This window comes from Nomascus leucogenys, chromosome 2 (assembly GCF_006542625.1).
Source record: "Nomascus leucogenys isolate Asia chromosome 2, Asia_NLE_v1, whole genome shotgun sequence".
NCBI classification, from domain to species: Eukaryota; Metazoa; Chordata; class Mammalia; order Primates; family Hylobatidae; genus Nomascus; species Nomascus leucogenys.
The window spans coordinates 89,449,376-89,475,857 of record NC_044382.1 but is presented as its reverse complement, the minus strand read 5'-3'; the positions used below and the strand labels follow the sequence as shown (position 1 = coordinate 89,475,857).

Below are 26,482 nucleotides of genomic sequence, written 5' to 3'. Positions count from 1 at the left end.
CCCTTCTTCAGCCCGCCCCTTCCTTCTTCAGCCCTATCATCGGGCGCAGGATCCCCGCCTCCGCCCGCCTCACCCACAAGCCCCGCCCCCCCAGCTCCGACGGCCCTGCCGGGTCTCAGAACCTACTACGTGGAGCGGCAGCTGGGGCGGGACAGTGGGCGCTGGGGGCGCTGCAGCGTTAGGATCCACCTGGTCGGCTGCACCCGTGGAGGAGGAGGTGGATTTCAGGCTTCCTGTAGACTGGAAGAATCGGCTCAAAACCGCTTGCCTCGCAGGGGCTGAGCTGGAGGCAGCGAGGCCGCTCGACGCAGGCTTCCGGCGAGACATGGCAGGGCAAGGAGGGCAGCCCGGCAGCAGGGCCCGCCCGGGAGCGCGAGCCCGCGGCCGCAGTTCCCAGGCGCCTGCGGGCGCGAGCACGCCGCGACCCTGCGTGCGCCGGGGCTGGGGGGCGGGGCCTCGCCTGCACAAATAGGGCCGAGGGGGCGGGGCGGCCACAATTTCGCGCCAATCTTGACCGCGCGTTCTGCTGTAACAAGCGGGCTCGGAGGTGCTCCCACTGCTGTCATGGTTGGTTCGCTAAACTGCATCGTCGCTGTGTCCCAGAACATGGGCATCGGCAAGAACGGGGACCTGCCCTGGCCACCGCTCAGGTATCTGCCGGTCCGGGGCGATGGGACCCAGACTGGCGCAGGCTGCCCGCGATCGGGGTACCTGGGTGGGACGCGCCGGGCCGACTCCCGGCGAGAGGATGGGGCCAGACTGGCGGTCTGCGCTGGCAGGAAGGGTGGGCCCGACTGGATTCCCCTTTTCTGCTGCGCGGGAGGCCAAGTTGCTGATTTCTGCCCGGATCCTGCTGCCCGGTGAGGTCTTTGCCCTGCGGCGCCCTCGCCCAGGACAAAGTCCCAGCCCTGGAGAAAACACCTCACCCCTGCCCACAGCGCTCCGTTTGTCAGGTGCGTTAGAACTCGAGCCCAAGGGATAATGTTTCGAGTAACGCTGTTTCTCTAACTTGTAGGAATGAATTCAGATATTTCCAGAGAATGACCACAACCTCTTCAGTAGAAGGTAATGTGGGATTAAGTAGGGTCTTGCTTGATGAAGTGTACCAGTGCAAATGTTAGTTAAATGGAAAGTTTTCCGTGTTAATCTGGGACCTTTTCTCTTATTATGGATCTGTATGATCTGTATGCAGTTTTCAAGATTCATTTACCATTATTAAAAATTTTTTGTCTTAGAAATTTTGTGTATGTTAACGCACGAGCAGATTATCAGGCATGGGGCAGAATTGGCAACTGGGTGGAGGCTTCGGTGGAGGTTAACACTCCGAAAGGAAAACAGAGGAGGCCTTTGGAACAGCTGCTGGAAGAGATAAGGCCTGAACGAGGGCAGTGGAGAAGAGAGGGTAAAAATTTTTTAAGGTTACATGACCCTGGATTTTGGAGATCTGGAATTTGAAGATGATGCATCAGGGATGAACGCTCAGGTTTTCAGTTTGAAAGCTGGCGTGATACGTAAGGGAGTGGAGAATAATGTACCATTGTAATGATGAGGTGCCTCTAGGACATCTAGGATAATTTCAGGCACGGGGATCTAGGTGAATTGAACTGTTGGAGGGAAGGGAATAACCAAGGAAAAGAATGTGGGGGTTGAGAGATGCCCCGTTTAAAACCTAAGAGACCTGGATATTTATGGTTGTAAGAGGAGGCATTGCAGAGGAAATGGAAGCAGTAAGAAAGGAGCAGAGGCTGCATCTCTTTAATGGGACAGATAAAAGGCATTTGGGTTTGACACTTAGGTCACTGGTAGAGATGATGACAAGAGCCCATAGCTAAAGAATTGATAAAAGCCAGTCTCAAAAATCCCGATATAGTCTGGTAATGTTAATGTTTCTTTGGTTCAGATAGCTGACTCTCAAAGTCATTTTCCTAAGAAATTGAACCAAAAGTGGACGCTATATGTAAAAAGTTTTTATAGAAGCGTTAAAAGAGTAGGATAGAGACATAATTAAACATGTTTTAAGGTAATTGAGTGGAACATTAAGCAGCTATTTTTAAAAGTATGATTTAATATCAATCTACAAAGTACACAAATATAATACAATTGTATCAAACAGTTTTGACAGTACTGATTAGAGGCTGAACTTTATTCTAAGTCTTTTAATTCCCACAACAACCCTAGAAGCAGGAACTATTGTTATCTCTATTTTATAGATAAAGAAAGTAAACCACAAGGGGTTAACACGATTTGCCTTGTGGATGACAAAATGCATTCAACTTGAGCACTTTGGCTCAGAATCTTTTTTTTTTTTTTTTTTTTTTTTTTTTTTGAGACGGAGTCTCGCTCTTCGCCCAGGCTGGAGTGCAATGGCGCTATCTCGGCTCACTGCAAGCTCCGCCTCCTGGGTTCACACCATTCTTCTGCCTCAGCCTCCTGAGTGGCTGGGACTACAGGCGCCTGCCACCACACCTGGCTAATTTTTTGTGTTTTTAGTAGAGACGGGGTTTCACCGTGTTAGCCAGGATGGTCTCGATCTCCTGACCTCGTGATCTGCCCACCTTGGCCTCCCCAGAATCTTTACTCTTTACTATGTTATACACAATTGCAAATGATTAAAACTAAATATTGGATATAAATTGGATAATGCCAAAGGGAAAAATAGTTATATTTAGGTAATGGGTGATAAGTATGAATTTTGGTAAGACTTTTAAGTTCAATTTTTTTAAAGGAGATCCACTAAATGTCAGGATGTCCATCATATCTATGCACATACCTATGCAAAGTCCTCACTTAATGTCATCTGTGAGTTCTTGGAAACTGTGACTTTAAGTGAAACAATGTATAGCAAAACCAATTTTACCATAGGCTACTGGATGTACACAAGAGTTAAGTTCCTAGGGCATATTGCTGGTCACAAAAACATCACCAAACTTCTAAATGAAGGCCAAAAACACTTCTAATATAAAACACTGAAGTAAATATGAGCTATACATACATTTAAGAATAATAATGTGCATGTCTTTGGGATGTGGAAGGAAACTGGAATACCTGGAGAAACCCCATGCAGAAATGAGAAAAGCATGCAGACTCCACACAGATGGTGGCCCTGGACAGAAATTGATTATTTTTCTCATCAATGTTAGAGGAAAACGATGTTCTCCAAGGACCTGTTGTATATAAATATATGAAAATATATGTATATTCCCAAAATATACTTAGGCTTTCTTTGTGATTTTATAGGTAAACAGAATCTGGTGATTATGGGTAAGAAGACCTGGTTCTCCATTCCTGAGAAGAATCGACCTTTAAAGGGTAGAATTAATTTAGTTCTCAGCAGAGAACTCAAGTAAGTACCTTAACATAAATTCACCACAAGAAAATCATGTCTCATAGTGGAGATCAGTATATGATAAAATGAAATTGTATAAAAGCTATTGATGAAGCTGCTTAATATCACAAAGGTGATTATAGAAAATTAATAAGCAGTTATTTATACTACATGACAATAACTTATTCTACTACCTGAGTAATTGATTTCATCACCTTGAAAAGTTACATTAAACATTAAATAGCTCACTGTGGTATCAGATTTGCAAGTTATCTTGAACCATCATTCAGTAGGCCCAAATATAAATTATACAGTGTAATCAATAACTTGTAGTTTCAATAAAGTCAAAACAACTATTTTTTGGGACTTGCTAAAATTAAGTGATGATCCCCTTTCTGGACCCAACCCTAAATGCAATAAAATGTGAATTTTAAGATGGGCCGAAATGGGTCATAATCTTCTGCTCTATTATTCCTAGTTAACCACAATACCCAATAATATTTTGTACTTAACATTCATTACCCAGTGTCTGAAGGTAAAACATTTCAAAGTATTGAAATGGTTCTAGAGATCCTGGAGAGAGGCAGGTATCTCCAGTTAGCCTCTGCTAAGAATTTTCCTGTCCTCCAACCCAGGGTTGGAGTCAGTAGTTCATGAAGCCTGGATATACCCTGGTGACTGGAGACTGGGAGGGGTAATCATATTAAGACTGCCCAGGAAGTCAACTCCAATGGCTTGGGAGGTTGAGGGGTGGCCAGAATTGGACCTGTGTTAATCCATTCTCATGTTGCTATAAAGAACTGCCCCAAGACTGGGCAATTTATACAGGAAAGAGGTTTAATTGACTCACAGTTCCTCATGGCTGGGGAGGCTACAGGAAATTTAAAATCATGGTGGAAGGGGAAGCAAACGCATCCTTCCTCACATGGTGGCAGGAAGGAGAAGTGCCAAGCAAAGGGGGAAAGGCCCCTTATAAAACCATCAGATCTCATGAGAACTTAACTCTCACAAGAACATCATGGGGGAAACCACCCCCCATGATTCATTTATCTCCACCTGGTATCACCCTTGACATGTGGGGATTATTAAAATTCAAGGTGAGATTTTGGTGGGGACACAGCCACAGCCAAACCATATCAGGACCTAAGGGGAAAGTCTGGGATCTGGCATGTTAATCATTCTTAGCCTAATAATATAATCACCAAAAAAAATGCAGTATCCTGGGGCACTACTTGCTTGGGAACAGTGGTCATGGTATTCTTTTCCCATGTGTATTGGTGAAGATTCAACCAAAGAAGCAGAACCAGTAGTAGATAGATATAGGTATATTAGAGTTTTATTGCGAGGAATTGGCTTACACAATTATGGGGGCTGGGTACGTGAGTCCAAAAATCTGTAAAGCAGGCCATCAGAAAGGGCAAGCTGGAATTCTCCAGCAGGGGCTGAAGCGGTACAGGTGAAATTTCTTCAGAAAAGCCTCAACTCTACTCTTAAAGCCTTTAAACTGATTGAATCAGCCCACTCAGATTAAAGTCTGACTGGGCACAGTGGCTAACCCCTGCAATCCCAGCACTTTGGAAGGCCAAGGCAGGTGGATCACTTGAGCTCAGGAGTTTGAGACCAACCATGCAACATAATGAAACCCCGTCTCTACAAACAAATTAGCCAGGCGTGGTGGCGTGTACCTGTAGTTCCCAGGAGGCAGAGGTTGCAGTGAGCCAAAATAGTGCCACTGCACTCCAGCCTAGGCAACAGAGTGAGACCCTGTCTCAAAAAAAAAAAAAAAAACTGAATTGTAATCACATCTACAAAATGCCTTCAAAGCAACACCTAGATGCAGTATCTGAATAACCAAGGACTATATCCTAGCCAAGTTAACACTATGGGAAGGAAAGAACTACACAGCTCTATAGGCTAAGGGGATTCAGGCTTACATAGATTTTCTCCCGTTCTTCCTAGAATGGCATAGGTAAAAACCAAGAAGAAAGTGTATAGAATATTTGCATTGATTGCCTCTGGGTGACGGGGCAGATTTGTTGATGTGCATCTTGCCACCTGCTTCCATCTTCATGCTGTTCTGTTCTTCTGGTTGCTAGGATGCTCTGATTATCTCTTTTCCTAGTAGATTTCAAATTCACAGACTATATCGCCATTCCAAGAAACTCTTTAGTGATATTTTTGTATACTACTCAAGTTTGTTTATGGCTAGCTTGAGCTCAAACAGAAAGAAATCTCAGTGGGGGAGATGTTCACTTGAGCCAGCATTTCTCCTCAAATATGATGAGTGTAATTTTTTTTTACGACCTCCCTGTGGTACGTGTAATTGGGTTTGGTTGCTTCTTGTGTATTTATATATAACATATGTTGGTGTCTTGTGCTTTTTTTTTTTAAGGCTAAGAAAATTTAAAGTCTTTGTTATCAAGCATGCCAGGGAAATAGTGATACCAGTTAGTAAAAAATGTTAGAGCTCTTTTTTGTTGTTGTTGCTCTTCCTCCCACTTCCTTACTTGTTGGTCAGTCCCACATATATAGTGAGCACCTGCTGAGTGCCAGGCACTGCAGGGTCTTGAATAAGAGGGCAGAGATTTATACATGGAAATCGCTTGCTTATGCCAACTCTAAAGATACTTCATTTTTCACCCCTCTCCCCCAGTGTAAGAAGAAACTGAATCCTCAAAGTGATCACAAAATTTTCTACCAAACACAAGTTATTTAGGGTAAATATTTCCTTAGTAAGGTATTGAGGGAAAATGCTTTTCCAAAGTTGTCTAGACAATCAAGTTGTGGCTTTAAAAGAACTTGAGGTGAGAAGGGTGGGAATGGCCACTGATGAGTACAGAATGTTTTTTTTTTTTTTTTTTTTTTTTTTTGGTGTGATGGAAATGTACTGAAAGTAGATGGGAGTGATGCTTGCTCAACTCTGTGAATCTACTAAATGTCACTGAACTATACAGTTTAAAAGGGTGAATGTTATGGTGTGTGATTTATATTAATAAAGTGGCTTTTAAAAGTCTTTGGAACCAGCCGGGCACGGTGGCTCACACCTGTAATCCCAGCACTTTGGGAGGCCAAGGTGGGCAGATCACGAGGTCAGGTGTTCAAGACCAGCTGGGCCAACATAGCGAAACCCCGTCTCTACTAAAAATACAAAAATTAGCCAGGTGTGGTGGCAAGTGTCTGTAATCCCAGCTACTCAGGAAGGTGAGGCAGGGGAAGCTCTTGAACCAGGAGGCAGAAGTTGCAGTGAGCCGAGACTATACCACTGCACTCCAGCCTGGGCAACAGAGCAAGACTCGGTCTCAAAAAAAAAAAAAAAAAAAAAACTCGTTGGAACCAAAAATTAAACAAGTTTTACTGTAATGCTATAGTAGCGTAGACACCATCTTTAGAAAATCCAAAATTGCCTCCATTATATAAGATTTAAATAGTCTCCCATCCATGAAAGTTAACTTAATTTCATGTTATAATTTTTTACAATCTCACTATCAGAGTCTCCACAGTGATTAAAACTTCTTGAAGGTGCAGTTCTCTCTCCCCCTACCACTCACACACTTGGAGTAGCAAACACTGACCTGGTTTCTGATATCTACTATGGCATCTAACAACTTTGTGACTTTAGGCAGGTTACAAGTAAGCCTTGTTGAACCTCTTTCCTTACATATTAAATGAGACGAATAATGACAACTTTTTTGGGTGATTTTGAAGACTCACTGAAATTTTGTATGTAAAGTTTCTGGCACACAGAAGGGTATAGATATCAGTTCCTACCCCCACCCCCACAAACTTGCTACTTTCTATCTTATAGAACATACACATTAATGTAATATTAATGAAATCACAGCGAACAGACTCATGATCTCATTTTCACCTTAACATATTACTTTGTTCTTGTTTCCCTCGATCTTGAGACAAAAAATCCACTGCCACCTAAATCAACTCTCATCTCCCCTGACTTGATTCTGGATTCCTTTTTTTTTCTATCTTCACCTTGCTCTGCTGTCCCAACCTTTGATTATTATCAAAGGCAAAATAAAAATGTTGAGATGAATCTCTGAATTTAATATTTTGTTTGGGAAGAAAAAAATTGCAGTTTAGGGCATACATGCACACAAGTGGCCTTCCATATGTCTGAAGAACAAAGGGAAGGTTAGAGGTTTTATTTAAAAGGAGAAATGTTACTGCTGTTTGAGAAAGTTCATTGGCACTACTAAGGTTTGGGGGAGCTAGCAAGCTCTGACTGGCGAGCAGTGAGTGGTGGGCAAAATCAATTCTAAAGTTGCAGCAAGTTATCTCAGAAGCTATAGATAAAACTGGTTTCAGGTTACAACAAGCAGTTCCAGCAGTCAGGCTCACAGGGAATTACATTCTTGGAGCAATGTTTTATACCCTGAGGGCAGTGGTGTGATCTCGGCTCACTGCATCCTCCACCTCCCTGGCTCAAGCAATTCTCCTGCCTCAGCCTCCCAAGTAGCTGGGATAACAGGCATGTGCCACCAAGCCTAGCTAATTTTTGTGTTTTTTAGTAGAGATGCTGTTTCTCCATGTTGGCCAGGCTGGTCTCGAACTCCTGACCTCAGGTGATCTGCCCACCTCAGCCTCCCAAAGTGCTGAGATTACAGGCGTGAGCTACCGCGTTTGGCCTACCCTGTTTTAAACCTCACCACAGTTTACTTTTCTTATACCCTCAACTTCCTCAGAGCTTTCTTATATTAAATAACTTTAGTATGATTAAAATAAAATTCTATACCACACTTCGATTGTAGTCTGTCATGCCTGTGCCTTTGCACATGTTTTTATCTCCTTTGACACTCAGTTAAGGAATCATGCCCTGAGGAGTATTCTCCCTCATCACCCCGGCCCTGCGTTCCTGTATAGCGTCCTCTGCATGTCTTCATTTTATGTCCTTTCATACATTATAGTCACTGCTGAGATATTTCTGACTGCCATAACAATCTCTTTGAGTGCAGGGACTGCATATTTTATCTCTATCCCCAGAATCTAGCATAACCCCTAGCAAAGTAGGGATTCGGAAATCACAGAATGAATAGTACATAGGTGATTTATAAAAATAGAACCATCCCACATAGTACCACTTTGTAACCCACCTCTTTTTCCCTCAATATATTAGAAAATAAAGTCCTGTAAATATTTTTAGTGGCTGCATAGTATTCCATTATGAGGCTGGATCATACCCAATTTTTAATATGAGCATACCTCAGAGACACTGCAGGTTCAGTTCCAGACCACTGCAATAAATAAAGCAAATATCACAATATAGGTAGTCACATGAATTTTTTCTCAGTGCATATAAGTTATATTTACACTATACTGATAGTCTAATAGATGTGCAATAGTATTATATCTTTAAAAAATGTATGTACCTTAGTTAAAATATGACTGGAAAATGCTAACAATCATCTGAGCCTTCAATGGGTCATAATCTCACTGTGGAGTGTCTTGCCTTGATATTGACGGTTGCTGACTGATAAAGGTAATGGTTGCTGAAGGCTGGGGTGGCTGTGGCAATTTCTTAAAACAACAGTGAAGTTTGCCATATTGATAGACTCTTCCTTTCATGAAAGATTTTTCTGGAGCATGTGATGCTATTTTATAGGATTTTACCCACAACAGAATTTCTTTCAAAATGGGAATCAATCCTCTCAAACCTTGCTGTTGCTTTATTAACGTAGTTTGCGTAGTATTCTAAATCTTTTGTGGTCAACAATGTTCACAGCATCTTCACCGGGAGTAGATTTCATCTCAAGAAGCCAGTTTCTTTGCTCATCTGTAAGAAGTAACTCCTTATCCATTGACATTTTATCATGAGATTCCAGCAATTCCATTCCATCCTCAGGCTCCACTTTTTTTTTTTTTTTTTTTTTTTTTTTGAGACGGAGTCTCGCCTGGGGCCCAGGCTGGAGTGCAGTGGCACGATCTCGGCTCACTGCAAGCTCCGCCTCCCGGGTTCACGCCGTTCTCCTGCCTCAGCCTCCCTAGTAGCTGGGACTACAGGCGCCCGCCACCACGCCCAGCTAGTTTTCTGTATTTTTTAGTAGAAACGGGGTCTCACCATGTTAGCCAAGATGGTCTCTATCTCCTGACCTCGTGATCCATCCACCTCGACCTCCCAAAGTGCTGGGATTACAGGCATTAGCCACCACACCCGGCCCAGGCTCCACTTCTAATTCTAGTTCTCTTGCCATTTTCACCACATCTGCAGTTATTTCCACCCCTGAAGTCTTAAACCCCTCAAAGCCATCATGAGGGTTGGAATCAACTAACTCCAAACTCCTATTAATGTTGATATTTTGATCTCCTATGAATCATGAATGTTGTTAATGCCATCTAGAATAGTGAATCCTTTCTAGAAGGTTTTCCATTTACTTTGCCCAGATCCATCAGAGGAATGACTGATTATTGCAGCTACGGCCTTACAAAATGTATTTCTTAAATAGTAAGACTTGAAAGTCAAAATTACTCCTTGATCCATGGGCTGCAGAATGAGCAGGAATATTTTAAAGGAATCTTCCTGAGAAGTAGGTTTCAACAGTAGGCTTTAAATATTTAGTGAACCATGCTATAAACAGATGTGCTGTCATCCAAGCTTCATTGTTCCATTTCTAATACACAGGCAGAGTAGATTTAGCATAATTCTTAAAGGCCCTGGGATTTTCAGAATGGTAAATGAGCATTGGCTTCCACTGAAAGTCATCAGCTTGCATTAGCCCCTAACAAGAGAATCAGCCTGTTCTTTGAAACTTTGAAACTGGGCATTGACTTCTCCTTTATAGCTATGAAGTCCTAGATGGCATCTTCCTTGAATAGCAGGCTATTTTGTCTCCACTGAAAATCTGTTCTTAGTGTAGCCACCTGCATCAATGATCTTAGCCAGATCTTCTGGATAAACTTGCTGCAGATTCTACATTAGCACTTGCTGCCTCACCTTGCACTTTTTTCTTCTGGAGACAGCTTTTTCCTTAAACATCATGAACCAAACCCTGCTAGTTTCAAACTTTTCTTCTATAGCTTTCTCACCTCTCTCAGCCTTTACAGAATTAAAGAGGGTTAAAGCCTTGTTCTAGATTGGGCTTTGGCATAAGGTACTGTGGCTGGTTTGATCTGTCCAGACCACTCAGCTTTCTCTACATCAGCAATAAGGTCGTTTGCTTTCTTTTTTTTGTTTGTTTTTGTTTTTGTTTGAGACGGAGTCTCGCTCTGTCGCCCAGGCTGGAGAGTGCAGTGGCGTGATCTCGGCTCACTGCAAGCTCCTTCTCCTGGGTTCACGCCATTCTCCTGCCTCAGCCTCCCAAGTAGCTGGGACTACAGGTGCCTGCCACCTTGCCCGGCCACCTTTTTTGTATTTTTAGTAGAGACAGGGTTTCACTGTGTTAGCCAGGATGGTCTCGATCTCCTGACCTCGTGATCCGTCCACCTCGGCCTCCCAAAGTTCTGGGATTACAGGCGTGACCCACCACGCCTTGCCAGGCTGTTTGCTTTCTTACCATTCACATTTTCACTGGAATAGCACTTCTAATTTCCTTCAAGAGCTTTTCTTTTGTATTTACAACTTGGCTGTTAGATGCAAGAGGCATGGCTTTTGGCCTGTGTTGGCTTTGATATGCCTCCTTCACTAAGCATAATCATTTCTAGCTTTTGATTTTACATGAGAAATATGTGACTCTTCCTTTCACTCGTATGCTTGGAGGTCATTGTAGGGTTATTAATTGGCCTCATTTCAGTATTGTTGTGTCTCAGGGAATTGGGAGGCCAGAAAAGGGGGAGAGAAACAGGAATAGCCAGTTAGTGGAGCTGTCAGAACACATAACATGTATCGATTCACCATCTTAAAAGGGCATGATTTATGGCACCCCATAACAGTTACTTGCAACAGTAACAGCAAGATCCCCAAAACATATTATAGTAATGAAAAAGCCTGAAATATTGTGAAAATTACCAAAAGGTAACAGAGATACAAAGTGAACACATGCTGTTGGAAAAACTTCACCAATAGACCTGCTCAGTGCAGGGTTGGCACAAACCTTCAATTCGTAAAAAAGAAAAACACCTTAATATCTGTGAAGCACAGTAAAATGAGGTATGGCTTAGTATTTTTAAAGGCTCAGTATGAAGGGTCTTAAATTGAGGGTGTATTTTTGCGTTCTGGTTAAGACACTATTCTGTTTCAGGGTTTTTTGTTTTTAAGTGGTTTCCCAACACTCCTCTGGGAACTTGAGCAAGAATTCCATCGGCAGTCCTCACATCAGGAACAGTGAAAAAGGATATTGTTTATATGGCACCCGGGATAATCAGATAAGGCCAGAGGACAAGAGTCAGAGGGTTCTGCCTAATCTAAGCCCCACCATCCTGATGTTTAAGGGCCCCTGAATCAGAGGACCCTGTAGCCCACAGGCACCAACTGAAGTCTTTTGTCCATGTAACAAATTGCAGCTCAAGTTTCAAAGTCAGATCTGCTGGAGTTCAACTCCCAGGTCCATCATTTCCCGGCTGTGTGACCAGTAGTTTCTTAACCATTCAGCCTCAGTTTCCTCATCTATAAAAAGGAATGATAGTACCACGTACAATTGCCAGTTAAATGCAGTCTGTACATTATCTCATTTAGTCTTCATACAAACCCTCAAGACTCAATCACAAAGAAATGTCCACACATTTCTTAACAAAGAATACATATGCTACTACATACCAACTCTCCTTTGTCAGGGAATCCAATCTAGATTGGTTTAAAATAATTATAGGAAAGAAATTCAGCAGTGAAATATGTGACTATATTGGATGCTTGCTATTTGTCATTTACTGTATTTCTAGCACTTGTGCCGTGTAAGGGCTGATGAACTCAAACAGTAGCTCAGCTTTTTGCATGTTCTTTTTTACAAACCACCTGGAGGTCCAGTGTTTCCTGTGATACTTACCTCTAAACTGCTAAATAGCCACATTTTACGGAAGCATATTCTTCATACCTTTGCTTTAACTTAAATCTCTAACTTTGCTCTATATTTAATTTGGGTTTTTTTGGGGGGCGGGAAGTGGAGTTGGTATTTTTTGAGACAGTCTCGCTGTCTCGCCCAGGCTGGAGTGCAGTAGCACAATCTCAGCTCACTGCAACCTCCATCTCCTGGGTTCAAGCGATTCTCCTGTCTTAGCCTCCCAAGTACCTGGGATTACAGGCACGCGCCACCACGCCCAGCTAATTTTTCTATTTTTAGTAGAGACGGGGTTTCACTATGTTGGCCGGGCTGGTCTGGAACTCCTGACCTCCTGTGATCCGCCTGTCTCAGCCTCCCAAAGTGCTGGGATTACAGGCGTGAGCCACCACGCCTGGCTAATCTGTTCTTCACTTTCTTTTCCAGACTCACTACAAAAAAGGGCAAGGAAGTCTTCACAGCTGCAATTACTAACACCGTCACAGCTCTGTTTTGGCCATCATCTGTTTATTAACTAAACTCTCTTCTCTCCCAACTCCAAATCTTTGTTTCTTCTAGATTCAGTTCTCTCCCTGAAGAGCCTAATCCAACCTGGTCCCTGCAACTGCCCTGATACCTTAGGAGATACCTGGGCTTGTTTAACTTCTCCCTGGCCACCATGTCTTTTTCCAGCCTGAGTCAAAGTATATTCTTTGCTCTAACCTAATTCTTTTAAGAATGACAGAGTAAATTTATATTAGGAGGGAGAGGGAGGAGGCAATCGAGAATGAATAGTACCTATTCTTGATTAATCCTTATTATAACTACGAGTTCAAGGGCAATTATATAATCTTGTTAAAGCACCAGGCTAAAAACTTGACATTGAATTGTAATTTCTGTTGTGTATCTAATTACTATGAAAGCCTAGTTCTATCTGTTTCATCATTTATAAAGGGAATTGCAACCCCCACCACGACCAACAAAGTAGTTTCAGAGATTGGGAGGGACTAAGCTAGTTAATGTAAACCAAGCTTGTCCAGCCCACAGCGCGCAGGCCTCAGAGCGGCCCAGGATGGCTTTGAATGATGCCCAACACAAATTAGTAAACTTTCTTAAAACATTATGCACAGATTTTTTTTTTTTTTTTTAAGCTCATCAGCTATTGTTAATGTTTGTGTATTTTATGTGTGGCCCAAGACAATTCTTCTTCCAATGTGGCCAAGAGAAGCCAAAGTATTGGACCACCCCTGAGTAAACACTGAAATTAATTAACTTCTTCCCTTTTGGATTTTAATTACATAAGTAATAATAAGCTCATTTTTTAATACTTCACCCATTCCTGTATTGTTTGAAACATAAATCCTTTCCCCATTCCCAAAGGTAACAACATATTAACAGTCTGAATGTCATTCCAAGCTTTTCTGCAGTCATTCAAACATATCACTCTTTTTCTAATATTTTATCAGGAAAATCTTCACACAGAAAGAACTTTACAGTAAACTCACCACCTAGATCTACCATTAACATTTTACTCTACTAGTTTCACACATTTCATCCATCAATTGGTGTTGTTCATTTTTGCATTTCATAATTAACTGCAGACATTAGTGTATTTCCACCTAAATACTTCATCATTCATACCATTAATGATTCAGTCTTGGCCAGGTACGGTGGCTCACACCTGTAATCCCAGCACTCTGGGAGGCCGAGGCGGGCAGATCAGCAGGTCAGGAGATTGAGACCATCATGGCTAACGGGGAAATCCCGTCTCTTCTAAAAATACAAAAAATTAGCCGGGCATGGTGGCGGGCACCTGTAGTCCCAGCTACTCGGGAAGCTAAGGCAGGAGAATGGCATGAACCCAGGAGGCGGAGCTTGCAGTGAGCCGAGATCGCGCCACTGCACTCCACCGTGGGCGACAGAGCGAGACGCCGTCTCATTCATAAATAAATAAATAAAATGATTCAGTCTTTCTTTACAGTTTTTTTCTGAAATAAATATTACATGAGACACAAGTCTTAAATGTACATTTGCTAAGTTTTGATAAATGTATACCCCTGTGTAACCCCAGCCCTATCAAAGATATAGAATATTACCTGTCACCCCCAGAAAGTTCTCTCCTGCCCTGTCCAAGTTAATCTTTATTCCACCCCTCCAGAAATAACTACTATTCTGATGTTTTTCCACCAGAGATATCACAAAATATCACGTGGTTTTATGATTCATTGTGAACCACAGATGTACAAATGTAGGCTGAATGATTGGTCATAGGCCATACTGATGTTAAGTGCTTTCTGTTGAAAGGATTCATATTTATGATGATTTTAGTTCTATAGTCACTGCTTCTTAGTCAGATTATTTGACTAGTATGGATGGATTTTACAAACATTTTGTGGAATTCTTTTTTTAACCTTAGGGAACCTCCACAAGGAGCTCATTTTCTTTCCAGAAGTCTAGATGATGCCTTAAAACTTACTGAACAACCAGAATTAGCAAATAAAGTAGACATGGTCTGGATAGTTGGTGGCAGTTCTGTTTATAAGGTAAGTGTAGTTATTGGTAAATAAAAACAAATGTTCTATTCTACTTTCTTTCAGCTTCTCTGCCATTTAAAGGAAGTAGAAGAAACAGGTATAACACATTGTCTGAACCTTTAAAAAATTAAGCCATGAGTACAGGAAGCAGCACATTATCTGTACTGTAAATTATTTGTTGTCAGTTCAAATTATTTGTTGTTTGATACTATACAAACTAAATAGAAATGCAAAAATAAATATTTTAGTCTGTATCAGCCTTTTTTATTTATTCATTTATTTTTGAGATAGGGTCTTGCTTTGTCACCCAGGCTAGCGTGCAGTGGCACTGTCTCACTGTAGCCTCGAGCTCCCAGGCCCAAGCGATCCTCCCACCTTTCCTCCCAAGTAGCTGGGACTATAGGCAAACACCATCGTGCCCAGCTAATTTTTGTATATTTTGTAGAGTCAGGATTTTGCCATGTTGCCCAGGCTGGTCTGGAACTCCTGGGTTCAGGCAATTGACCTCCCAATGTGCTGGGATTACAGGTGTGAACCACCACACCCAGCCTATTTATCTTTTTAATTGGCAAATAATTGCATATATATATATATATGTATTATGTACGACATGTTGTTTTGAAATGTGTATATATTGTAGAATGGCTAAATGGAGCTAATTAACATATGTATTACCCACTTAATGTGATAAGAACACTTAAAATCTACTCTCAGCAATTTTCAAGAATACATTTGTTATTAACCGTAAAATAATAGATGTACAATAGATCTCTTGAACTTACTCCTCCTATGTAACTGAAATTTTGTATCCTGTGACCAACATCTCCCCAGTACCAGTCTACTTTCAAATCAAAGAATAATTGATGTTTCCAATTTAAAATCCATTCTAAATCTTTTCCTGAGAATTGTACTTGCATTGCACTGGTTTCTACTCCCTGAATGTACCCTAGATACACTGAGTTATCCCTTTGTCTTTCAGGATGAATATATCTCTCACTGAGAAAGGGTTGGGGCTCTCAGTTGATATACACTAACTAGATGTATATGAATTTATTACAAGCAGAAAACTTCTTCAACAAATTTTTTTTTTTTTTTTTTTTGAGACGGAGTCTCACTCTGTCAAGACTCGGTCGCCCAGGCTGGAGTGCAGTGACGCGATCTCGGCTCACTGCAAGCTCCACCTGCCGGATTGATGCCATTCTCCTGCCTCAGCCTCCCGAGTAGCTGGGACTACATGCGCATGCCACCACACCTGGCTAATTTTTTTTGTATTTTTAGTAGAGACGGGGTTTCACTGTGTTAGCCGGGATGGTCTCAATCTCCTGACCTGCTGATCCACGCACCTCGGCCTCCCAAAGTGTTGGGATTACAGGCATGAGCCACCACGCCCGGCCAATATACCTCTTTTTTAATACCAAATGACTTCCAGCTTTAAAATTTTCGAGGATAACAAATAGAAGTATTTGCCTTTTAAAACACCAATGAAAAATTAACATTTATGAGGAGGAAGAAAAATCTAGTTTCTGCCATGTGGGTGGTCTTGTGGTAAGATATATACAGTGAAATTATTTTAGAAAGAAGAGGTAGGCCGATGCCTGTAATCCCAGCACTTTGGGAGGCCAAGGCGGGTGGATTGCTTGAGGTCAGGATCTCTAAATCAGCTTGGCCAAGATGGTGAAACTCCATCTCTCCTAAAAATACAAAAATTAGTTGTGTGTGAGCACGGGCCCCTGTAGTCCCACCTACTTGGGAGGCTGAGGTGGGAAAATCACTTGAACACGGGAGGCAGAGGTTGCAGTAAGCTGAGATCGTGCCACTGCACTCCAGCCTGGGTAACAGAGTGAGGCTCTGTCTCAAAAAAAAAAAAAAATCTGTTTCTCGGGCTCCTGTTTCTAGAACCTCTTATTTTCCCCATTTGTAATAGAAGAAAATGGACATTTTTTCCTTGATATTTTTATCCAAGTATGAATTTCTTCTAAGAAAACAAGTTATTTCTTTATTTTGTTCAGTGCCTACCACACTTTGAATGATTCATTACCATAGTCACTTGAAAATGTATTCTTTAAACAATATAAGTACGTAAATGCATTTATATGATAAATCTACGTATAGATAAATAGGAAGTAGAACCTTCAAATGGCATTTTTACACCTGCCTCACGTCACAACAGCTTGTAGATATCATTCAGGCTTATCTTCCTATAGGCCAAATCGGACCTCCCAGCCTATTTTTGTAAAGAAAGTTTCAGTGGAACACGGCCCCACCCATTCATTCAGTACTGTCTGTGGCCTGCAAAGGTAGGAAACCCTATGGCCCTCAGAGCTTAAAATATTTACCATCTCTCCCTTTACAGAAGGTTTGCCTTGTATAATCAACATTTTTTTTTTTTTTTTTTTTTTTTTTTTTTTTTTTTTTTTGAGACAGAGTTTCGCTCTTTTTGCCCAGGCTGGAGTGCAATGGCACAATCTTGGCTCACCGCAAGGGTTCAAGCGATTCTCCTGCCTCAGCCTCCCAAGTAGCTGGGATTACAGGCATGCGCCACCATGCCCAGCTAATTTTGTATTTTTAGTAGAGATGGGGTTTCTCCATGTTGGTCAGGCTGGTCTCGAACTCCTGACTTCAGGTGATCCACCTGCCTTGGCCTCCCCGAGTGCTGGGATTATAGGTGTGAGCCACTGCACCCAGCTTATAATCAACTTTAATACAGAACTTCACCACCACAGTCAATCTAATAATCCAGACAGCTCCTAAGTGACTAAGGGGCAGGTAACATAGACAGCTTGTGCGGGACAAAGGGATAATTCACGTCCTAGGCAGGACAGAGCAGAACGGCACAAGATTTCTTCACACTACTTAGAACAGCATGTCATTTAAATCCTATGAATTATTTCTGGAATTTTCCAGTTAATATTTTCAGACCACAGTTGGCCACAGATAACGAACTGGAAAGTGAAACTGCAGATAAGGGGGGACTCTGCATTCCACTTTTTAAATTTTTGGTACAGTAAGAATTAGTAGAGAGTAGAGCATCTATTTAGTTGTAGCAAAGATAATAAATGATTTAATATAAAATGATATATTGAAAATAAAAAGTGAAATTTGTTCTGTACCCTTATTTGGAATTTTAAAAATAAACACTTGGATTTGTCTGTGTGTGTGTGTGTGTATTTTTCTTTTCTATAAGCTATTTGAGATCAAGAATTACTGCTTTCTTAGAATTGCAATTAAGACATACATTTTATGAATGAGAATTTTAATACACTCATTCCAAGGCAACTTTTTCTGTAGAAATTATCAACCATATTTTAGGCAGAGTTAGAAAAGTCATGTGCAATATAAAGCCAAATGTTAATACAATTGTTAGCACCAGGAAGCAGAAAAATTACCTGTCTACTAGCATTGTAATTATCTTCCGAGAATTGGAAGCATTATTAAATTTTATGTATATGTATTAAGTATGCTCTTGGGGTTTTCCGTAGTCAAGGTCTCATTAAATTGTACTATCTTATTCATACATGTTTATGTAAATTTTTCTATAGAGAGCAACTAGATAATTTGGGGCTGTTAACTCTAAACAGCCAAAGGGGAAACAATAAAAGAGAATGCTTAAATTAGAAAGTTCTTGTAAGCAAACTGGAGGCCAGACTATATTTAAACTTAGTCTCTCATAATTATTGATAATGGTTAGTGTCATTCTCAATATAACTAAGGCATACTTTGCAGCACCCCAGATGAAAGAATAGGATATTTTAATAATATGCTTTGGCAGTACCAAGCATATTTTTAATACCTAGTATAAACTTAACTAATTAAACATAAATATTAGAGTTTCTTTGTCTTTTGACACACATTAAGAAAATTGATGTTGTTTTATTTCAAAGGAAGCCATGAATTACCCAGGCCATCTTAAACTGTTTGTGACAAGGATCATGCAGGACTTTGAAAGTGACACGTTTTTTCCAGAAATTGATTTGGAGAAATATAAACTTCTGCCAGAGTAAGTATAAGGTTATTAATTAGTTTGAAGCACTTTGGATTTCCTGCTTAAGACTATAGAAAATAACATGTCTTTTCAGACTACAAATTGGGTTCACTGTGTACTGCCAGGGTGATGGGTGCACCAAAATCTCACAGATCACTACTAAAGAACTTACTCATGTAACCAAATACAACCTGTTGCCCAAAAACCTATGGAAATAATAAATTTAAAAAAAAAAAAAAGGCTTGGCACAGTGACTCATGCCTGTAATCCCAGCACTTTGGGAGGTCGGGTGGGGGGCGGCAGATCACCTGAGGTCAGGAGTTCAAGACCAGCCTGGCCAACATGGTGAAACCGCGTCTCTACTAAAAATACAACAAATTAGCTGGGCGTGGTGGCACATGCCTGTAATCCCAGCTACTTGGGAGGCTCAGGCAGGAGAACTGCTTGTTCCTGGGAGGCAGAGGTTGTAGTGAGCCAAGATCATGCCATTGCACTCCAGCCTGGGCGACAGAGCAAGACTCCCAAAAAACAAACAAAAAAAATATTAAGTATTTTAACCCCTGAGCATGTGATGTCTTTCCCCTTGTTTAGGTCCTATTTCATTCAGCAATGTTTTATACCTTTCAGTGTTAATTTCATTCTTATGTATTCTGTTCCTTTTGATGCTATCGTAAATGGTATTTTCTTTAGTTTCAGACTGTTCATTGCTAGTTACAGAAATGCAAATGATTTTTGTTTATTAATTTTGTATCTTGCAACCTTGCTGAACTCATTTAGTAATTCTGTCAGTAGATTCCTTAGGATTTTCTCTATACAGTATAGTGTCATCTGCAAATATAGGTTTACTTCTTCCTTTTTAATCTGGATTTTTTCTTTGCCTAATTGCCAGGGCTAGACCTGCCAGTACAGTGTTGACTAGAAGATAGCAAGAGCAGACTTACTTGTCTTGTTCCGAATCTTAGAGTGGAAGCTTTTCTCTCTCATCAAGTGTGATTTAAGCTGTGAGTGCCTTTATCACATTGAGGAAGATCCCTTCTGTTTCTAGTTTATTTAGTATTTTTTATCATGAGAGTATTATACATTTTGTGACATGCTTTTTCTGAGTCTATTGAGATGATCATGTGGTTTTTGTCTTTTATACTAATATTTTAATGTACTATTAATATGGTATATCACATTGATTTTCATGTTAAACTAATGTTTCTGGGATAAATTCTACTTGGTAATGGTATATAATCCTTTTTATATGTTACTGGGCTTAGGTTGCTAGTATTTTGTTGAATGTTTTTGCATTTATATTCAAAACGGATGATTTATAGTTGTTGTTTTTTTTAATGCCTTCCCCTGGTTTTGTTATCAGAATAAAAGTGACCTCATAGAGTGAGTTAGGAGATGCTCTCTTCCCTTCTGTTTTTTTGAAAGTTTGTGACAGATTGTTAGTACTTCTTAAATGTCTTAGAAAATTTTAATAGTGAATCGATTGAGATAGGAATATGGAAATGGCTCCAAAGTGGATATTCTAAACAAGGCTATGGGAGAAAGCAAAAAACTCTTCCACTGCAACATTTGATGGTCATTTGTACTTTCAGGCATGTACTAACATAACATCATAACAGCCTCTTTAATGGAATGGAGGGAATTCTCTAACGGGAGACCTAGAGTAAGTCAGTCCTTCATTCTATGGAGAAAAAGGAAACCTGTGAAGATAAAGTGAATATACTTTGTCCCTGGAAAACAAACATTGCTCAGTTATGGAGCGGCTTTCTCTCCAGATCTCTGTGCGCTGGGGAACTTAGATTTGCTTTCTACTGTCCAAATAGAAACTTTGGTCATTCTCCACCTCCCCTATCCCTTTCCCCACAGCTACTCACTTAGTTTAAGTCCCGTTGTCTCTATCAGTTAACCTCTTGTGGTTATATAGGTTTCTGTTCAAACATAGTCTTTTATTAACACCATTCTTCCTGATTTAAAAAATAGACTAGTAATAGCGAAATACAGATGAGAGAGAGAACTTGTGAGGCAGGAAGAGAATAAAATTAGAATGTAGAAGGAGTCACAAGTGATGGGAGCCAGAGCAGACGGTCATATTAATAAAGTGGTTTTACTTTGTGTCTGCCGTCATCCCTGTAGGTCATTGTGCAGTCGATTTTTCAACAGCACTGTGCCAGCCTATCCTCTAGGGCTCTGCTCTCATTCATCTTGCCTAGAAGAAATCTTTCTCAGACTATTTCACACTAGACCCCAACCAAACCAGCAGGCCCAGATGTCTACTTAATGAGCCCCAAACAGGCTTTTACTTCTAGTTAACCATCTTCTGTGTGACCACGTAGTCAAAGAGAAGAGAGATTAAAAGAGGCCTGTGGAGGCAGTAGTTGGCTCCAGAGCTGGGACATATGCCCCTTATCAGTGGACACCTTGAAATAGGTTTTGGATGGGCTGATATTTCTTCTTCTGACCCTACAGCTTCTTGTCAGGATGCCGGCATACTCGTCCACATGACTCGGATATCCCTTTGCTCCTGAGCCTGTGCTTCCTGTAGAGTCTTGAGTTTAATTGTGTTTTGGTTTTTTGGTTTTTGAGATGGAGTCTTGCTCCGTTGCTCAGGCTGGAGTACAGTGGCATGATCTTGGCTCATTGCAACCTCCACCTCCCAGGTTCAGCAATTCTCTTGCCTCAGCTTCCCAAGTAGCTGGGATTACAGGCGCGTGCCACCATGCCCAGCTAATTTTTGTATTTTTAGTAGAGACAGGGTTTCACCATGTTGGCCAGGCTTGTCTTGAACTCCTGACCTCAGATGATCCACCCGCCTCGGCCTCAGCCTCCCAGAGTGCTGGGATTGCAGGTGTGAGCCACCACATCCGGCCCAGAAACTTCTTGATACGTTGCTTTTGTCTTATGAACTGACAATTTGACACTTGAGAATTTTGCACAAAAAATATATGTAGATGTTACTTTTCATGACTCATTCCAGAGAGACTAAAATTATAATAGAAAATGGTTAATAGAAACATTGCTTCTTCCTCTGAAATATAAATTATTCCGGAAAGTATCTTTTTCTTTTCCCTATAATTTTGTTACATTGTATGTTTTTTTTTTCTACCAAAAATGCATAATCTCTAATTAGTCAGCAAAGGTTAATGTCTATTATTACTCAGCAATGTATTGAATATCATGAGACTTAAAAGTTTACTGTGTTGTCCCTGCCTACAGTGAGTTTAAAAAATAGAGAAATGAGGCAGGCAGATCACGAGGTCAGGAGATCAAGAACATCCTGGCTAACACGGTGAAACCCTGTCTCTACTAAAAATACAAAAAATTAGCCAGGCGTGGTGGCAGGTGCCTGTAGTCCCAGCTACTCGGGAGGCTGAGGCAGAAGAATGGCGTGAACCCGGGAGGCGGAGCTTGCAGTGAGCCGAGATTGCACCACTGAACTCCAGCCTGGGCTACAGAGCAAGACTCCGTCTCAAAAAAAAAAAAAAAAAGAGAAATGAAACAAACCAATACTACTAGTAGGCACCATTTATAGAACACTTGATGTGTTAGGCACAATGCTACATTCTTTTCTGGTTTTGGCGGGTGGGGGCGGAGTCCTGCTCTGTCACTGAAGCTGGAGTGCAGTGGCGCCATCTTGGCTCACTGTAACCTCCGCCTCCCAGGTTCAAGCAATTATCCTGCCTCAGCCTCCTGAGTACCTGGGATTACAGGAGCCCACCACCATGCCCGGGTAATTTTTGTATTTTTATTAGAGACAAGGTTTCACCATGTTGGCCAGGCTGGTCTCGAACTCCTGACTTCAAGTGATCCACTCACCTTGGCCTTCCAAAATGCTGGGATTACAGGCGTGAGGCACTGCGCCTGGCCAACAATGCTAAATTTTTTTACAAGGATGAAGACTTTATTAGACAGCCAGGCTCAGAGGCATGTCACACAGCAGAACCAGAGTGAAGCACAGTCTGATTCAAGCAGGCGTTCCTGACCACCTGGAGCATACTGGGGTGCAGCCTGCATAGTACTGAAGAAGTAACCAAAGATTGGGGTTCACTGGAGGCTGGAATGGTCAGAAGATTCCTCAGTGGAGAAGCTGGGTTTTGGATGGAAAGCTGGAGAGAACACAGGCTTAAGTGAGAGTTAGGGAACAGGAATAGCAGATCCTAATAAAGGAATTACAATCGGCCACACATTGTGGAATTAGAGTAGTGTGGTGTCCATCAATCAAGCAGAAGCAGAGAACCTGTCACTGTCCAGGGCACATAATTTCAGTTATGTTCTAAACAGCTTCAGATTGTATTTTTGTCTTTTGCTTACACAAGAAATGTGATACCAAATGTAAGTCTTGCAAAAAGTTCTTAAGAAATTTCCTATTAGCTGGGTGATTGATAGAGTGGAAAGATATAAGGGAAACTGCTGACTGGTTTTTGAGAGAATGAGGAATCCAAAGGAAACAAAAAAGGAGAAATTATTTTTTGTTTTCTAACTTTCTATATCGTTTACAGTTTTTTTTCTTACCATTTGCATATGTAGTATATTGGCGTGATATTTATCTAACTTGACAGTGGCTTACCATTGTGAAGAAAAAAGAAGGGAAACCTTTTATTTGCTTTATGCACTATTGATGCATTTAAACTGAGAATCAGGGAAGCTATGTTTTTAATGGACAAATAATATTTTTTTCTTGCAGATTCCCAGGTGTTCTCTCTGATGTCCAGGAGGAGAAAGGCATTAAGTACAAATTTGAAGTATATGAGAAGAATGATTAATATGAAGGTGTTTTCTGGTTTAAGTTGTTCCCCCTCCCTCTGAAAAATGTATTTTTACATTAGAAAAGGTCTTTTGTTGACTTTAGATCTATAATTATTTCTAAGCAACTTGTTTTTATTCCCCACTACTCTTGTCTCTATCAGATACCATTTATGAGACATTCTTGCTATAACTAAGTGCTTCTCCAAGACCCCGACTGAGTCCCCAGCACCTGCTACAGTGAGCTGCCATTCCACACCCATCACATGTGGCACTCTTGCCAGTCCTTGACATTGTCGGGCTTTTCACATGTTGGTAATATTTATTAAAAATGAAGATCCACATACCCTTCAACTGAGCAGTTTCACTAGTGGAAATACCAAAAGATTCCTACGTGTATATCCAGAGGTTTGTAGATAAATGTTGCGGCCTTGTTTGTAACAGTGAAAAATTGAAAACAACCTGGAAGTCCAGTGATGGGAAAATGAGTATGTTTCTGTCTTAGATTGGGGAACCCAAAGCAGATTCCAAGACTGAAATTTCAGTGAAAGCAGTTTATTTGCTAGGTCATACCAGAAATCATCAATTGAGGTATGGAGAAACTGAACTGAGAAGGTAAGAAAAGCAGTTTAAAGTCAGCGAGCAGGTTCTCATTGGTAACAAGCTCTATACTGCTGAGATACAGGGAAATGGAGGGGAGAAAGCTGGAGTATTGATCCCCCCCCCACTCTCTCCTTGGTTGTAAGCTCCCTGTCCTATGTGTGGGCAGAACGTACTCCAGCTGCTCTATAGCAAGTCCCAGGTGTTTGCAGTAAGAAGCTGCTGGCATGCACGGGAACAGTGAATGCCAAACACTTAAAGCAATTTGATGTTTAAGTATGTAAGTAAGTTTTTTCTTTTTTTTTAAGACAGCGTTTCGCTCTTGTTGCCCAGGCTAGCGTGCAATAATGTGACCTCGGCTTACTGCAACCTCCGCCTTCCCAGATTCAAGCGATTCTCCTGCCTCAGGCTCCCAAGTAGCTAGGACCAGATGCGTGCCACCACGCCCGGCTAATTTTTGTATTTTGTATTTTTAGTAGAGATGGGGTTTCTCCATGTTGGTCAGGCTGGTCTCGAACTCGTCACCGCAAGTGATTCGCCCACCTCAGCCTCCCAAAGTGCTGGGATTACAGGCATGAGCCACCACACCCGGCACATCTTCATTCTTTTTATGTAGTAAAAAGTATAAGGCCACACATGGTTTATTTGAAATATTTTGTAATTTAAAAAAATACAGAAGCAGGAAAGCCAATTCTAAGTTCAAGTGAGGGATGATGGTTGCTTGAACCAAAGGGTTGCATGTAGTAAGAAATTGTGATTTAAGATATATTTTAAAGTAAGTAGCAGGATATTCTGATGGAGTTTGACTTTGGTTTTGGGCCCACGGAGTTTGAGATGCCTTTGAGAAATGAATGAAGTAGAGAGAAAATAAAAGAAAAACTGGCCAGGCACAGTGGCTCACACCTGTAATCCCAGCACTTTGGGAGGCTAAGGCAGGCAGATCACTTGAGACCAGCTTGGGCAACATGGCAAAGCCCCATCTCTACAAAAAAACACGAAAATTAGCTGGGCATTGTGGCACACACCTGTATTCCCATCTACTCAGAGAGCTGAGATGGAAGAATCAATTGAGCCCACGAGTTCAAGGCTGCAGTGAGTCGTGATTGTGCCACTGCACTCCAGCCTGGGTGACAGAAGAGACCTTGTCTCGAAAAGGAATCTGAAAACAATGGAACCATGCCTTCAGAATTCTAGAAAGTTATTTTCAACTGATAAATCTATATTCACCCAAATAATCAAGGGTGAAGGTAAAATAATACATTTTTAGACAAGCAAAGACTCAGGGGTTACCTCCATGTACCCTTTATAGGGAAGCTGTTGGAGAAAATACTCCAGCAAAATGAAGGAGTTCGCAAACCAGAGAATGACATGGATCCAGCAAATAGGATCCCACACAGGCAATATTCCAGCTATGGAGCTAGCTTTAAAAAGAAACAGTAAAAATATTAATAGGTTAGCTGGGTGGAATGGCCAATGCCTGTAGTCCCAGCTACTCAGGAGGCTCAGCAGCAGGATGGCTTGAGTCCAAGAGTTCCAGACCAGCCTGGCCACCTTAGTGAGATCCCTTCTCTTAATAACTTATTGCCAGATTTGGGGCATTTGGAAAGAAGTTCATTGAATATAAAGCAAAAGTAAAAAAAAAAGGCAAAGGGTTGGTTAGGCAATCATTAATTCTAGGGCAGAAAGAAGTACAGGATAGGAAGAGCATAATACACTGTTTTTCTCAACAAGGAGCAGTATGTACACAGTCATAATGATGTGGTGACTGCTTAGCCCCTAAATATGGTAACCACTTTGGGACAATATGGGAAGAAAAGTGAAGATTGTGATGGTGTAAGAGCTAAATCCTCATCTGTCATATCCAGAAATCACTATATAATATATAATAATGAAGAAATGACTAAGTAGTTATGTGAGGAAAAAAACAACATTGCTAAAAGAGTTAAAAGTCATTGCTCTGGAGAATTAGGAGGGATGGGGCAGGGGACTGTCAGGATGCATTATAAACTGAAAAGCCTTTTTAAAATTTTATGTATTAATATATGCATTCACTTGAAAAACTAAAAAAAACAATAATTTGGAAGAACCCATGAAGGTAACTAACAGAAGGAAAAACTAAGAGAATGAAAAGTATTTGCCCCTGGAAAGAACAACTGGCAGGACTGTTGTTTTCATTGTAAGACTTTTGGAGCCATTTTATTGTACTTAACCGTTTTCATCTATTTCTTTAATAAGAACAATTCTATCTTAATAAAGAGTTACACTTGTTCATAAGTGCTGGCCCCCTGTTGTTCTTTGTACACCCCACACAAAATTTCAAAGAAACTTTGATGGCAATATATCTCCATGGTCAGTTTAAAAATAGAGAAAGGAAAACATAGAATTA

General features: G+C 41.1%; 2 protein-coding genes across 4 annotated transcripts in view; one reads left to right on the top strand and one right to left on the bottom strand.

Moving 5' to 3' along the window:
* The window catches only part of MSH3 (mutS homolog 3), a 229,626-nt gene extending 229,229 nt beyond the window's left edge, over positions 1-397 (bottom strand). The window contains exon 1 of one of the 2 annotated variants that reach the window (XM_003261531.3): positions 127-397. In XM_003261531.3, the coding sequence (XP_003261579.2) occupies positions 127-327 (201 nt within the window). In that variant the 5' untranslated portion in view covers positions 328-397. Of the gene's footprint in view, positions 1-122 lie in introns of both variants that reach the window. The other variant, XM_030800806.1, reaches the window with a different exon arrangement.
* DHFR (dihydrofolate reductase) lies at positions 139-26,370 on the top strand. 2 transcript variants are annotated; one of them, XM_030800808.1, is made up of 7 exons: positions 487-650; positions 1,016-1,065; positions 3,238-3,343; positions 14,660-14,786; positions 18,659-18,774; positions 23,438-23,523; positions 23,661-26,370. In XM_030800808.1, the coding sequence occupies exons 1-6, from the start codon at positions 565-567 to the stop codon at positions 23,514-23,516; spliced, it is 564 nt and encodes a 187-aa protein (XP_030656668.1). In that variant the 5' UTR covers positions 487-564; the 3' UTR covers positions 23,517-23,523; positions 23,661-26,370. The 2 variants fall into 2 exon arrangements, with proteins under 2 accessions (XP_030656669.1, XP_030656668.1); XM_030800809.1 differs by lacking the exon at positions 487-650 and adding an exon at positions 139-217 and having other exon boundaries at positions 23,438-26,370.
* The last annotated feature ends 112 nt before the right edge of the window (positions 26,371-26,482 follow it).